This window comes from Balaenoptera musculus, chromosome 3 (genome assembly GCF_009873245.2).
Source record: "Balaenoptera musculus isolate JJ_BM4_2016_0621 chromosome 3, mBalMus1.pri.v3, whole genome shotgun sequence".
NCBI classification, from domain to species: domain Eukaryota; kingdom Metazoa; phylum Chordata; class Mammalia; order Artiodactyla; family Balaenopteridae; genus Balaenoptera; species Balaenoptera musculus.
This window is the reverse complement of record NC_045787.1, coordinates 146557853-146573293: the sequence shown is the minus strand read 5'-3', so window position 1 is coordinate 146573293 and position 15441 is coordinate 146557853. Positions and strand designations below refer to the sequence as shown.

Below are 15441 nucleotides of genomic sequence, written 5' to 3'. Positions count from 1 at the left end.
ATCTAAACATATCACCATGATGTGGTTAACCAACTAACTTACAGAACACTGGTCTGAAGCCATTCCAAGGAGATTCTATACAAGCATCACACCCCCAAAGCTGTAGGAAAATGGAACATCGGAAAAACAGCAACCTTGATGTGATAGTTCCATAAGCATCTCAGAAATCGAGGCTCTAGAGGCAGCCAAGGTTGACAGGGGGCAGAGATGGAGTGAACATAGTTCTTCGAAGTACTGGGTAAGATTTCCAGCCAATAAACATAATGTGCTATAACTTAGCCTATCAACATATGAAAGAAAATCATGGCAGTTAAAGTGTTTAAAGTAGCAAAGGACCGGCTAGCTGTTTAACCGTGTTGTTCAGGATCAATTCAATTTCATCTGTATAGAATTATTGTTTGAAAGCTTTCATGACTGCTCCTTATTTTTCTCTGCTGAATACCATGCCTGGCTTACACCTCCTACTTTCCAAATCTGGCCTCTTAAAGAATCACATACAGAATTGAACACTTTTCCTTACCAGCTGAGGACAGGCCTAAATCTGGTTTCTGCACTCCTTTATCATCCCACAGTTGTGTACAAGCTCAAAGTTCTAAGGGAATTTAGCTCCTTCTTTGAATTTTACCACCAAGAAAAGTGAGGTCCTGTCTTAAGAGTTCTGTTTATGGGCTTCCCTGGTGGTGCAGTGGTTAAGAATCCGCCTGCCAATGCAGGGGACATGGGTTCGAGCCCTGGTCCGGGAAGATCCCACATGCCGCGGAGCAACTAAACCCGTGCGCCACAACTACTGAGCCTGCGCTCTAGAGCCCGCAAGCCACAACTACTGAGCCCACATGCCACAACTACTGATGCCCGCGCGCCTAGAGCCCATGCTCTGCAACAAGAGAAGCCACCACAATGAGAAGCCCGCGCACCACAATGAAGAGTAGCCCCCACTCGCCACAACTAGAGAAAAGCCCACGCGCAGCAACGAAGACCCTACACAGCCAAAAATAAATAAATAAATTAAAAAAAAAAAAAAGAGAGAGTGAGTTCTGTTTGTTCCAATGTTAGGATTAGATTAGATTAGATCTCCTGATGTGGTAACTCCATAGGCCTAGAGGTACGGTACTACCACAATCACTACCTCAAACATGGAATCACTGTGACATGATGCTCATAACTAGGGCCACCTGGCTCTGCTCTATTTCCTGCCCTTCTGCTTTTAAAGGAACAACTGTTAACATAAGGGTTTCAAGCAGTCCTAGTTTGTGCTGTGGACCAGAGTGCAAACATTAGGCATTCATCATTCAGGTTACAGACACATGAAACTGAAAAGAACGGGCAAATAACACCAGATCCACACACACAGTGTTATTCACTGTGGGCCCCCTTTACTTATGGTAAGAGACGGAAATGAGGCTCAGAGAAGGTAAGTGAAAGGCAATGCTAGAATGAAGATCTCACTCTGAGAGGCCTGAGGTTCTCAGCTTTAAACCCCAATCAATACCACCACCTAACATTCACTATAGTTAAGAGGAAGGACAGAAAACAGAACTTGATGGGGAAAAAATGGGGGGGGAGGTTTTATATATATATATATATATATATGAATCAGATTTTTTTTAAAAAATCTATATAAAAGGGAATCAAAACCCCTTTAGGTAGACAGAACTCTAAGGAAAAAAAAAGGCTGCCTACCTATCAGGCTGGCAAAAATCCAGGCTGTGAGGAAATAGAAATTCACATACACTGTTGGTAGAAATGCAAAAATGGTACAATCCCTATAGAAGGGCATGTAGTAATACCTGGAAAAAGTATTTATACCTTTAACACAGAGATTCTATTTTTCAAGGACTCTAATCTAAAGAAAACTGGTAAAAATACAAAATGTCAACGCACAGGATGGCACTGTGGCTTTATCAATAATAACAAAAGACTGGACTTTCCTGGTGGCACAGCGGTTAAGAATCCGCCTGCCAATGCAGGGGACAGGGGTTTGAGCCCTGCTCCGGGAAGATCCCACATGCTGCGGAGCAACTAAGCCCGTGTGCCACAACTACTGAGCCTGCGCTCTAGACCCCGAGAGCCACAACTACTGAGCCTGAGTGCCACAACTACTGAAGCCCGCACACCTAGAGCCCGTGCTCCGCAACAAGAGAAGCCACTGCAATGAGAAGCCCGCACACCGCAACGAAGAGTAGCCCCCGCTCGCCGCAACAAGAGAAAGCCCATGCGCAGCAATGAAGACCCAATGCAGCCAAAAATAAATAAATAAATTTATAAAAAATAAAAAACAGAACAAAAGACTGGAAATAATGCAAAAGGATATCAATGGCTATAAAAAGAATTAAGGAAGATCTCTATACACTGATAGGATATATTGTTCAGCGAAAAAGAGCAAGGTACAGAATAGCATATGTAATATGATATCTCTTCTGTAACAGCTGTGTGTGTCAGGGAAGGATGGATACACACACAAACACACACACACACAATGTATTTGTTTATATTTGCACAATGAAACACTGGAAGGATATAGATTTTTATGAATGTATCTTACATAAATTTTGACTCTGGAAATGTTTTACATATGCCAAAAAATGTAGCCAAAAAAAAAATTACTATAAATTGAACACAAAATAAATCATCTTGATCTAACTGTATAACAAATTGATAACCACCAGAGGGAATAATTTCAAGTGACCACAGAAAACAGCATGTTGTTCTTTATTTGTTCTAAGAACAAATAAAGCAGCAAAGAAATCCTAAACTGCATTCAAAAACCTTATGATTAGTAGTTACATTGGTGTAATTTTGAAACTATTGTATATATATTATATGATAATCAAATTAAGTAATTAAGTTACTTCTTTAGGAGCCAAGATTTTCAGCATATGTGAATGATATTCAAGTATAAAAACAAAGAAGTCAAATAAAAATCCTGTAATGTTAAATATGAATTAGAAATACTGACATGAACCTGTGATTTTTTTTTTCTTTTTAAAATCCATACTTCCTGGCTTTGTCCACTGTAAAGGCTTAGAAGCAACAACACCCCAACAGAAATGAATGCACCTAGTAATCAGATCATGGTTTTTAAATACCACTTCCACTGAAAGAAGAACAGGGCCAACTGGGCTGAGGACTGACTAGTGAAGCAGGGAATCCTTTCAGTGGGAAATTTATTAGAGGAACAGCTGATTCCAAGTCAAGAAACATACAAGAGAGGTCTGGGACACCTTGATGTTGCCAGAAAGAAAACTATCAAAGACTAATATCAGGGCTTCCCTGGTGGCACAGTGGTTGAGAATCTGCCTGCCAATGCAGGGCACATGGGTTTGAGCCCTGGTTTGGGAAGATCCCACATGCCGCGAAGCAGCTAGGCCCGTGAGTCACAACTACTGAGCCTGCACGTCTGGAGCCTGTGCTCCGCAACAAGAGAGGCCGCGTTAGTGAGAGGCCCGCGCACCGCGATGAAGAGTGGCCCTTGCCTGCCACAACTAGAGGAAGCCCTCGCACAGAAACGAAGATCCAACACAGACAAAAAAAAACGAAAAAAAAAAAAAAAAAAAAAAAAAAAAAAAAAACTAATATCAAAGGGACATAGAAGCCAGTCTAGACAGGTGCCCACAGGGCCAAAAAAAGAACAACTGAACATAAAAAGGATAATAAACATTTACTTGATTAAAATTGAAAAGGAAAGAAAGAAAACCTCATTTAATACCCCAGAAGTAACTTGGGCACCAAGTTACTCACTTTGAAAACTAAAAGAGGGACTTCCCTGGTGGCACAGTAGTTAAGAATCCGCCTGCCAATGCAGGGGACATGGGTTCAAGCCCTGGTCTGGGAAGATCCCACATGCCGCGGAGCAACAAAGCCCGTGCGCCACAACTACTGAGCCCATGTGCCACAACTACTGAAGCCCACATGCTCTAGGGCCCATGCTCTGCAACAAGAGAAGACACCGCAATGAGAAGCCCGCACACCGCAACGAAGAGTAGCCCCCCCTCACCGCAACTAGAGAAAGCCCACATGCAGCAACAAAGATCCAACGCAGCCAAAATAAAGAAAAAAAGAAAGAAAAAAAATTAAAAGAAAAAACTATGTATCCCACCTTTCTTATATGATCTACATTTCAAGGTTAGTAAATAACTCTAGTTGATAGAAAAGTTCATTTTTTAAAAAATATTTATTTATTTACTCATTCATTCATTCATTCATTCATTCATTTATGGCTGTGTTGGGTCTTTGTTGCTATGTGCGGGCTTTCTCTAGTTGTGGCAAGTGGGGGCCTCTCTTCATTGTGGTGCATGGGCTTCTCATTGCGATGGCTTCTCTTGTTGCAGAGCACGGGCTCTAGGCATGTGGGCTTCAGTAGTTGCGGCACACGGGCTCAGTAGTTGTGGCACACAGGCTCTAGAGCACAGGTTCAGTAGTTGTGGAGCACGTGCTTAGTTGCTCCGTGGCATGTGGGATCTTCCCGGACCAGGGCTGGAACCCATGTCCCTTGCATTGGCAGGAGGATTCTTAACCACTGTGCAACCAGGGAAGTCCAGGAAATGTTCATTTTTATACAAATATTTCACCTAACCAAATATGGAAGTAATAACAAAAACTAGAAAATCACCATTTTTGCAATTTCTACTGCAATGTTTCATTCAGGCTAAGATCATCAATGGATAAAATCACTGGATAAAGGTTGACAGAAACCTTTACACCTGGAGGGACCAGAACCCACTGATCACCTTGGCATCACTAACGACCAGACAGCCAGACATCAAGTCTCTCCTGATATAAGGCAATATGAAGTTCACAGAACCACTTAAGTACCCTTGCCAAAAAAGCTGAACCTGAATCTAGTCAAACGTTTAGCGCTAACCTCCAGTTAACATAATAATGGAGACTGAAGAACAAATGAAATGACAGGCTTTCTGACTCTTGGCCAGTGAATAAATCATTCTACTACACCACTCCTTACTTCTCTGATCCTCAGAAGCAAACGAAACCTGCAATTTTGAGACCAATTTTCAAAAAGCATCTGTCTCTCACTGTCCAAAGCATTCACAGATGCCCTTCATCTAAAATCTATCAGCCACTTAAAGTTGCTAAATCTCAAAATACCAAGTACAAATAGTCACATTCCTGATCTGTGTCCGAAAGACCACATGCAAACATAATTTACTTAACTGGCTGGGTAAGAATACAATTTAAAAGAATCTTATGGATAAATCCTTTGGTAAAAGTGAACGGCCTAAGTTCCAAATCTATTTCTGCTATTCAGATTGTGTTTGCTTTCAGCAGCCTGCCCTTGCCAAGTGTTAAAATGAGGAAAAGTCCAGGCAAACTCTAGCTGACCAACTGACAACACTGATGTGAAAGGTCAAGGGCATAGTCACCTCAATGACTGAGCACTGGAGAGCAGGTCTTCTTACTCAAGGCCAATGATGCTTGAGGTACCAGATGGTTTCATTTTTCAACTGTGGTCCAAAGAGAGGGTTGAGTTGGGCCAGAATTGCAATCAGCCAACTAAAAAAATAATGGGGGAGGAAGGACAACAGAAAGTGGTGAAATCATGTTGGAACGGGACCATTTTAAATTAGGATGAGAAAAGTGCTTTAGTAGAATTTAAATCTATTCTGTTTAGACCAAACCTTCAATACACTTAAAGTTCATAAAACACATTGTGCTAATGGGAGCATGTCTTGTAAGAAAAGCCTTCACAGAACACACCCTCCCTTCATTTGATACATTATTGACAAAGCAGTGAGGCTTCATCATAGTATGTCTGCCTTTTCTCTCATTTTCTTAATTCCCTTTCCAACCAGTCAAGATTTCCTGAATTCATATGATATCGTCACCTCAGAGTGTTTTTGCCTAATCTCAGTTTATCATCATCACAACTTCTGGGCTCAGGAAAAATCAGTTTACTTTACTTTATCCATTCTCTAAATGCTAAGACCCACAACCAGTATGACACATCCATTTTTACTGGTATAGCCAAGGTTAAATTTCAGCCCACTGTCTCCCAATTAGACTATATCACTTGAGCACCCCTTCTCTCATCACCATCACCACTAAAACGTTACGTATCTTTTGGGCAGTAGTGGAGCTGGACCAAATGGGCATCTAACTCCCCCTGCTTACTTCAGATCTAAGTAACAAGGTATTCCTCTGTATCACAGACTGATTATGGAGGAAGTATGATGGTGTTACATATTTACCTCAGGGTTGGAAGTGCAAAACAGCACATAGCCAAAACTGTCTTTAAAGTTTTCTTCTACTGCTCACAAAGTTCTGAATAAATGGTTTTGTATCTGATATAGGAATTCATATACTCAGTGAAGTTTGAGAATCACTGAACTAAGACCAAAGCAAAGAACAAAAAGAAAGACAGCAAAAGATTTGCAAATCATATATCTGATAAGGGGCTAATATCCAAAATATATAAAGAACTCGTACGACTCAACAGAAAGACAACAAGTAAACAGCTGGCTATTCAAACCATTCCATGTTTTACTTTATTAAGCAAATATTTAATGAGCACCTGCTAGGCTCCAGGCCCTAGCAATACAAAGGAGAAAATGAAATGCTAATGCCCTCACAAAGCTTATGGAATGTAATGTCAGGAAGGAAATAAAGTGAGGCGAAGGAATAGAGAATGATGCAGGTAGTACTCCTTCAATGGGGTGGTCAGGAAAGCCTTTCCAAGAAGTTACCGCTTCAGGCGAGCCCAGAATGAAGCAGAACACACAGTGCCTTTAATTCCTATTCAAAATACATGAGTTTTTATTTAAATTAGAAATTAGACTTGCTCTCGTCTGGGGGGAGGGGGTCTGGTAAATAGGCCCAGACTCCATCCACTACTGATCTTGGAGGATGGATTTTAGCATCATAATCTGATACCGCTGTCCTCTCTGCATGGGATACAGGGAACTGCTTTCTAAGGGGAAGGAGCTATCCTGCCTCAGCTATCCTGTAGTCTCCTTCTACAATTTTAGGGCTTTAAATTCCCCTAGAAGAGGGGAACTAGCCAAATGCAACCATTGTCTGGCTGGATCTCTTTTCTTCCATTTGCTGTAATTTTTAGAACTCTTCCAATCAAAGGATCAAAAAGCTGCTTCTGATCACCAATGATCAGACTGCTGGAGAATCTACCAGCGCCAGCAGCTTCCCCTCCAGAAACAGTGTACCCGCCCTCCCCACCCCAGCCCAACAGAAGGTGGTTCTGTGACAGGAAACGTGACACCTGAGGACATCCGGCCAAGACAGCTACCTCAAGTTGACTCACTTTATAAACAAAAAATTCAGATGAGACTCTCTGATCTGTCCTTAGAACTACAATATTTGATGCAAACAAAATACCCATACTTGTAGTTGAGGTTTAACATCTACCTGAAAAGAAGAAAGAGGAGGGTAGCACAGGCAGACACACTGAAGAGCTGTGACTGCAGTGAACAGTGATGGTGCAGAGCTGAGAGTCATGGAAAATTCCACACAGACCCAGGACTTTCCCGATCCCAGCAGGCAAGGGAAGCAGACAGTACAAACAGTGGTTCGTCCTTTCAGGACAGACTGAAATACTGGCCAGTGCTTAGAAATGCTAAATAAAAAAATACGTTAGAGCCTCGCCTCTGTCTCCTCTCTTTACCAAAAATGTATAATACTGAATAAAAACACCATCTCCCAGTACTTTGTACGATGTGGTATAGAGATGCTTCTGAATTCTGACTTCACATTATAATCACCCAGGGAGCTTTAAAAAAAAAAAAAAATCATGTTATACTTCACAAATGATCTTTCTTTTAATTCTCCCACAACATGGTTAAGGAAATTGAGGCAGCGAGAGGTGAAATGATTCGCCTGTGGTCACAATACTAATTAGGTGGTAGCAGCTCCTGAACCCCAAACCAGGTCAGACTAAGGTTCTTACAAAAGTTACCTTCTGTACAAAAGTTACCTTCTGAAATATTTTAACTGACAACAGTTCAGAAAGCATCAATCAGTTTAGCTAAATCTAAACTGTCTGGGAGTTAAAGAAACAAAGAATCCATCTGCTAACTATAAATGAAGTCCATCATGAGCCTTTGGTACCTGAGGTAAAGAAGAAATATCCAGAAGCAAGAACGAAGTCCACTCTGCTTGCTCAGATCAGTATTCGGAAACTCTTTTGAATTTAATTTTACGTACTATTTTTCATGTTTCAAATCAAGTAAAACATCTTACTTAAAACAACAACAACAACAAACCAAAGTTCAAGAAAATTCCTTGGGAAACAGCCCAGGTCAGTTCATTTGAAATTTCCTGGAGGAAATTCCCCCCTCTAACCAGCTGAGCTCTGCGTCTGCCCTTCTGATTACTGCCTGACTTCAGATTTTTCTTTAAAGCTGATAAACACAGCGGGGAGAACTGGAAGGAGAAAAAAAAATAAATCCACTCTGAATTGATGGAAGTGGGTGGAGAAAGAGATCATATTCCAATGAATCTATTACTTCATGTGTCCAAGAAAATAGAACTAAATGTACTCTTCATATTTGCCCAAACTGTTCCACATGTCTCCACAACCTGAAGTCCAGCCTAATAAGCTGAGCTTATTCAAACTACCGAGGCAGCTATGGCACGGTAGCATCTTTCAGAGAACTGAAGAGCTGGAATGCACCAGAGGTCAAGTGCACGTTCCTCATTTTAACAACGAAGAAACTATGTCCTAGGGAGCTTAATACTCCCACAGCGAATCAGGGATAGAGCTGGAAAGGGAACCCAGGCCTCTGAGTCCCATGATACCAGGCTGCTTCCACAGGGTATTAAGGATGAAACAGATCAGGCAGCCTAGGAGTTCCTCTTTTATTCCACAATCATTTACCAATGCCATGCTCCAACGTCAGGCCCTAAGGATGCCCAGAGGAATCAGCTGAGGGGCCAACCCCCCCACCCTGCCCCCAGGGGCTCATGAGCTTGTGAGAGACAAAGCAAGGGTGGTGGCAGAGTATGCTTTGGAAGAGAAAGGCAGAGGGTACTTCATCTACAAACACTCCTGGCCACTTATGAGCTCAGCTCTTGGTTATTAGAATTCTCCAAGCTCAAAATACGTCCTCCCCACAGAAAAGGCTATATACCAAGCTCCCTCAAATCCTGCTTTGTTCTTTTGTTCCACATTCAGATATGAGAACAGGGAACAGAGGCATGGTTACTTCCCAGTGATGCACAGGTCAAGCGGATAACTGCTCAGCTTCCCTGCTGGAATAGGGAAGTTCGGCTAGGACTTCTCTTCTGATTTGCTGTCCCTCCAGCGACGGCCATGATAGGAGTAACCTCTATCAGTGGGTTCCTTAAGAAACAGCAGAGAAGTGACTTGCCCTGTCTCTACCGAGATGACCTCTGTCAAATATCCTTATCCCAATCCAATGACGCAAATTCTTTCAAGGGCAGCAATGTTATTATATACTATTAGAAAATATGGGATTCAGTATTAGATAGGGTTGGATTTTAATTTTAACTACATCAAATATTAGTGGAGTGACTCCAGGCAAGTGAGCTTACAACCCCGAGCCTCAGTTTCCCCTTTTGTAAAATGAAGATAATAATCCCTGCCTCAAGATATTAAGAATTAAAGGAGGGACCTCCCTGGTGGTCCAGCAGTTAAGACTCCACACTCCCAATGCCGGGGGTCCGGGTTTGATCCTTGGTCAGGGAACTAGATCCCGCATGCTGCAACTAAGATCCCATACGTGGCAACAAAGATCCCACGTGCCACAACTAAGACCTGGCACAGCCAAATAAATAAGTAAATAGATTTTTAAAAAAAAGGCCTTCCCTGGTGGCGCAGTGGTTAAGAATCCGCCTGCCAATGCAGGGGACACGGGTTCGAGCCCTGGTCCAGGAAGATCCCACATGCCGCGGAGCAACTAAGCCCGTGCGCCACAACTACTGAGCCTGTGCGCCTAGATCCTATGCTCTGCAACAAGAGAAGCCACCACACTGAAAAGCCCGCGCACCACAACAAAGAGTACCCCCACTCGCCACAACTAGAGAAAGCCTGCACACCGCAACAAAGACCCAACACAGCCAAAAATAAATAAATTTATATTAAAAAAAAAAAGAATTAAAGGAATAATATATGAAAGTGCTCCGTGTAGTAGCTGACAAATAGGTGTTCAATAAATACTAGTTATTCCTTCTCTTTCTCTGTGAGACAGCTAAAAATGCATTCAAGCCACAGAATGAAATACAACCTATTTTACTTTACAAAGGAGTTTCTCATGCTGCACTGAGTCATGCTCATCTCCACCTCCTCTCCCGCCCCCACCTGCTCTACAGTAGGCAGAATTCTAAGATGTTGCCCAAAATTCCCATCCCCTTGCGTACACACCCTGTATAAACAGGGGATGGTGGATATGCAGGGACAGTCACTGCCGTGATTAGATTATAAGATACAGCTGGCTTGACAGAGAAAGACAAATACTGTATACTGCTTACATGTGGAATTTAAAAAATAAAACAAACTAGTGAATATAACAAAACAGAAACAGACTCACAGATATAGAGAACAAACTAGTGGTTACCAGTGGGGAGAGGAAGGGGGGAGGGGCAATATAAGAGTAGGGAATTAAGAGATACAAACTATTATGTATAAAATTAGCTATAAGGATGTACTGTACAACACAGGGAATACAGCCAATATTTTATAATAACTATAAATGGAATATAACCTTTAAACATTGTGAATCACCATGTTGTACACCTGAAACTTATATAATATCATACATCAACTATACCTCAAAAAAAAAAGAAAAAAGATACAGCTGGCTTTAAGGGAAATTTCCATCAACAGATGTATGGATAAAGAAGATGTGCAGGGCTTCCCTGGTGGTGCAGTGGTTGAGAATCTGCCTGCCAATGCAGGGGACACAGTTTCGAGCCCTGGTCTGGGAAGATCCCACATGCCGCGGAGCAACTAGGCCCATGAGCCACAATTACTGAGCCTGCGTGTCTGGAGCCTGTGCTCCGCAACAAGAGAGGCCGCGACAGTGAGAGGCCCGCGCACCACGATGAAGAGTGGCCCCCGCTTGCCGCAACTAGAGAAAGCCCTCGCACAGAAACGAAGACCCAGCACAGCCAAAAATAAATAAATTAATTGAATAATTTAAAAAAAGATGTGCAAATACACAACACACACACACACACACACACACACACACACACACACACACACGATGGAATATTACTCTGCCATAAAAAAGAATGAAATAATGCCATTTGCAGCAACATGGATGGACCCAGAGATTACCATACGAAGTAAGTCAGACGGAGAAAGACAAATATCATATGATATCACTCATATGTGGAATCTAAAAAAAATGATACAAAGGAACTTATTTATAAAACAGAAACAGACTCAGACATAGAAAACAAACTTATGGTTACCATAGGGGGAAGGGGAGGGATAAATTAGGAGCTTGAGATTAACAGATACACACTACTATATATAAAATAGATAACCAGCAAGGACCTACTGTACAGTACAGGGAACTATATTCAATATCCTGTAATAACCTATAATGGAAAAGAATCTGAAAAAGTATATATATTTATGTGTATATATATATATGTATATGTATAACTGAATCACTTTGCTGTACACCTGAAACACTGTAAAGCAACTATACTTCAATTAAAAAGAAAGAGAAATTACCCTGAGTGAGCATGACCTAATCAGGTGAGCTCCTAAAAGGGACAGGACTCTTCCTGACGAAGGACATTTAGAGTGCGTGTATCACTTATTGATTCATTGCCAATCATCTTGCAATGCACCCTTTAATATGTGCTCTGTAATAAAAAACTGAATCCCTTTTTCTCCTTTAAAGTGAGCACGATGTTAAGCTTTCTCAGTAGAGGTAGCTGGAGGGACATAGCATGGGCTAGAAGTTGGGGGAGTGGGCATGAGGACATTTGGTGGAATCTGCACAGGCTCTGGCCCAGAACACGGTTCCTCTTTGATCTAGAGACTTGGCCTGGAAATAACCTTTCTGCAGCCCTCTCGACATGAAAACCAGAGCCCCTGCTTGGCCTACATGCTTTGAAGTCCTCCTGCTCACACTGGCACAAGAATTCCCACTACACACCCAGGCCACTGATCTCTCCAGCCTGTTCTGCTGCCTGCACTCAGAGGGTGGCCAACTGCTTGCCCAGCAACTCCAGACCAACTCCAGCCTAGCCAAACTAATGAACTTCTCTGCTATCTGGTGGGCTGAACTACACCTTCTCCAACAAGGTCTGAATTTTTTCCAAGTTTGTCCTTGCTTGGGTACTCTCCCTGAGCCCTAGGGTACCATATGGAGTTTCCTTCTATCTTATACTTACTCTTCTGCCCTAGTGAATAATTATGTTAAATTTCCTGTGTTTAACCTACTGTGTGGTTGCTATCTCCTTACTGGACCCAGACTGCTACAGGATGAGGGGATTTGACACAAGGGAAGAGTCCCTCTTGCTAGCTTTGAAGATGGAGGAGCTACATGTCAAGGAATGTGAGTGTCATCTAGGAGCTGAGAGCAGCCCCCAACTAATATCCAAGCCAAGGAAATGGGACCTCAGTCCTACAACCACAAGGAACTTAATTCTGCCATAGCCATGGGAGTTTGGAAGAGGACCCCAAGCTCCAGATGAGAAGGCATAAACTTACTTTCCATTAACCTGATGCCAACTCTATCTCTGCTATGGCCCTTTCATTACTACAATACAAAAATAGGAATATGCCCTATTTTTTCCAGCTCTAAACTTGAATTATCTTTCCCTTTCTTTTCTCCATACTTTCTATACTAGGCCTTTCAGTTCAAATTCTCTTATCTGCCAAATTATAAATGAAAAGATTATATGGTCAGAGTAAGAAAAATAAACCTTTTAATATAGTAGATAATAATATGCTGGGCCAGGTACCTAGATTTCCTTTCCACTATCAACAATCAAGACACCCAAATATTTTACATGAATCCGTGAGAGAAATGTAAGCAAGTCTCAGACCAAAAAACTAAGTGAAGGCAAGTACTCAGAGAGGAAAATAAAGTGACTACAGGGTGCGTTCCATACTTTTGAGAGCGTACACTAAACCAGATTAACTTGAGCTTTTATTTTCAGACATCACAGGGCATGAAAAATGGCAGACAAAGCCCAGGGCCCATTGAAGGTAGAAAGTCTAATGGAAGTTTCACCCACACACCCCAAAAAAGCTAAGATCCCAAAGGGTTCTGTCTCAAGATAAGGAAAAATCAAACAACTCCCTTAAGTGGAATGCTAGGAAAATCAACTGTCTCAAATACAAACACCAAGAAGGAAGGAGAAAAACACTGTCACTGAGAACTGGTCTTCATGAACTTCATGTAGCCAACTACATGGTTTTAAAAAAGAACATACCAAGAATTTTACTTAATTTAATGCCACACTCGTGATGGCCTTAGGCGCCTGGCAGAAGCAATGTAAATACTTTCTGGAAGAGCCCACCCTCATACCAGGCCCCAAAGAAGTCATACATATAAAACTATAGGGAAAACAGAGAATTCCCTGGTGGTCCGCTGGTTAGGACTCTGCACTTTCATTGCCGAGGGCCCAGGTTCAATCCCTGGTAAGGGAACTAAGATCCTGCAAGCCGTGTGGCACAGTCAAAAATAAAAACAAAAAAACACTATAGGGAAAATGGACAGATGGCAGTCAAATATGACTAAATGCATATGGAAACAAGGCACCATGAGTGAGAGACAGAAAAGAGTAGACACAAACCTAAGGGACTTCAGATAATGGAATGATCAGATATGCACTATAAATAAACTGTCTACTATGTTTTAAGAAATAAGGTACACTTAAAACACGTGCAGGGAGAAAGAAAGAAGGAGGAAAGGGAGGGAGAGGGGGAAGGAGGGGATAGGGAGGGAGGGAAAACAAAACTATAAAAGCAGCAAAAAGAACTTCTATAGAAATGAAAAATATAATACTTGAAAATTAAAAAAGTCAACAGGTAAAGTTCTGGTTCTGGTAATAGCAGAGTAGCTTATATCAGACTCATTCTATAGATAGTAATTATAAACTCTGAACAAAATATGAAAAACAACTAACTGATGGTACTAAACAGTGTCCAAAGCAGGTAGAGACTAGAAGGGATTCAATCCTTGAAAGAAGGAAGGAACCTTTATACAGCATTTCCCCTGAGGACACTGTCCAGTCCGTGTGAAGCTCAAGCAAAACCCTGCAGTCTTATTGGCTTGAGGTATCAACAGATGAAGTTCAGAGCTGCCAGAGCAGTTAGGAATTAAGAGGGGAAACCACAAAAAAAGATGTGTCACAAAGGGGAGCTCCGAAACCTGTGTATAAATTCCCCATAACTCCTTGGCTCATCCCTGAACCATGAATGCAAATGCCAAGGACTGGTGGAAAACACCCAGAAGGCCGAAAAAACAGAGCAGAGATTTCCACTGCTGCGTACAACAGCGAAAGAGAACTTGGTAAACACCTCAGACTTTCCACTGAAACCTCAGAAGGGCCACATCTTAACGGAGAACTCACTCTAAGGGCAAAAACTGAAATAGATCTGCCCCAACAAAGTGTAAAACCAACCCTCCACAGGTTTAAGGTGATCAATTAATAATTTAACTGTTTGTTAGAAAAAATTTAACGTTTTTCAGAGGAACGAAGTTGAATCCAGAATGTCTATCATCTACAATATCTAGCATTTAGTAAAAAACACACATGCAAAAAACGCAAGAAATGTAATCAACAATCAAGGACAAAGGAATCAACAGAAGCTGAGTCCAAAATGACACAGATGATGCAGTTAAAAGGTAACGTCTCTAAAGTAGGTGTGGCCTGCGAATGGCTATGTACTAGAGGGCAAGGAGCTGGAGTTCTATCTGAGGAAAATCAAGGCCCAGAGAAGCAAAGAAATCCTCCTCCTTCCGATGTTAGCTCATGTAATAAAGGTGTTTATTGATCTAAAACAAACTCAAAACAAAACAGCATTATAAATATGTTTAAGGACTTAAAAGAAAAATTGGCTATAAAGAATGAACAGATTGGGAATCTCAGAAAATAAGTTAAGACTTTAAAAAAGAACCAAATGGAAATTCTAGTACTAAAAAGTATAATATATGAACAGAAAAATACTTGGATGAGTTTACCAGAAGATTGGAGATGACAGAAATAGTGAACCTGATGAGAAAAACAGAACCTATCCAATCTGAAGAAACAGGGAAAAAATATTGGAAAAAAAAAAATCAAACAGTCTAACATAGGTGGAATTGTAGTCTCAGAAGGAGAATGAATAGAGCAAAAGAAAAAAAAGTAGACTATAGGCTGAAATTTTCTCAAATTTGGTGGAAAACATTAACTTAAAGATCCAATAGCTCAGCAAACCCAATCAGAATAAATTCAAAGAAAACCATACCTATGCACATCACAGTAAAACTATGCTGAAAAGCA

The 15441-nt window shown here is 41.4% G+C and overlaps 1 protein-coding gene across 1 annotated transcript in view; it reads right to left on the bottom strand.

Moving 5' to 3' along the window:
• Window positions 1-15441, bottom strand: part of ATP6V0E1 (ATPase H+ transporting V0 subunit e1) — a 35476-nt gene that overhangs the window by 3996 nt on the left and 16039 nt on the right. Inside the window, exon 3 of the mRNA XM_036848819.1 lies at window positions 5379-5508. Coding sequence (XP_036704714.1) covers window positions 5415-5508 — 94 coding nt within the window. The 3' untranslated portion in view covers window positions 5379-5414. The remainder of the gene's footprint in view (window positions 1-5378; window positions 5509-15441) is intronic.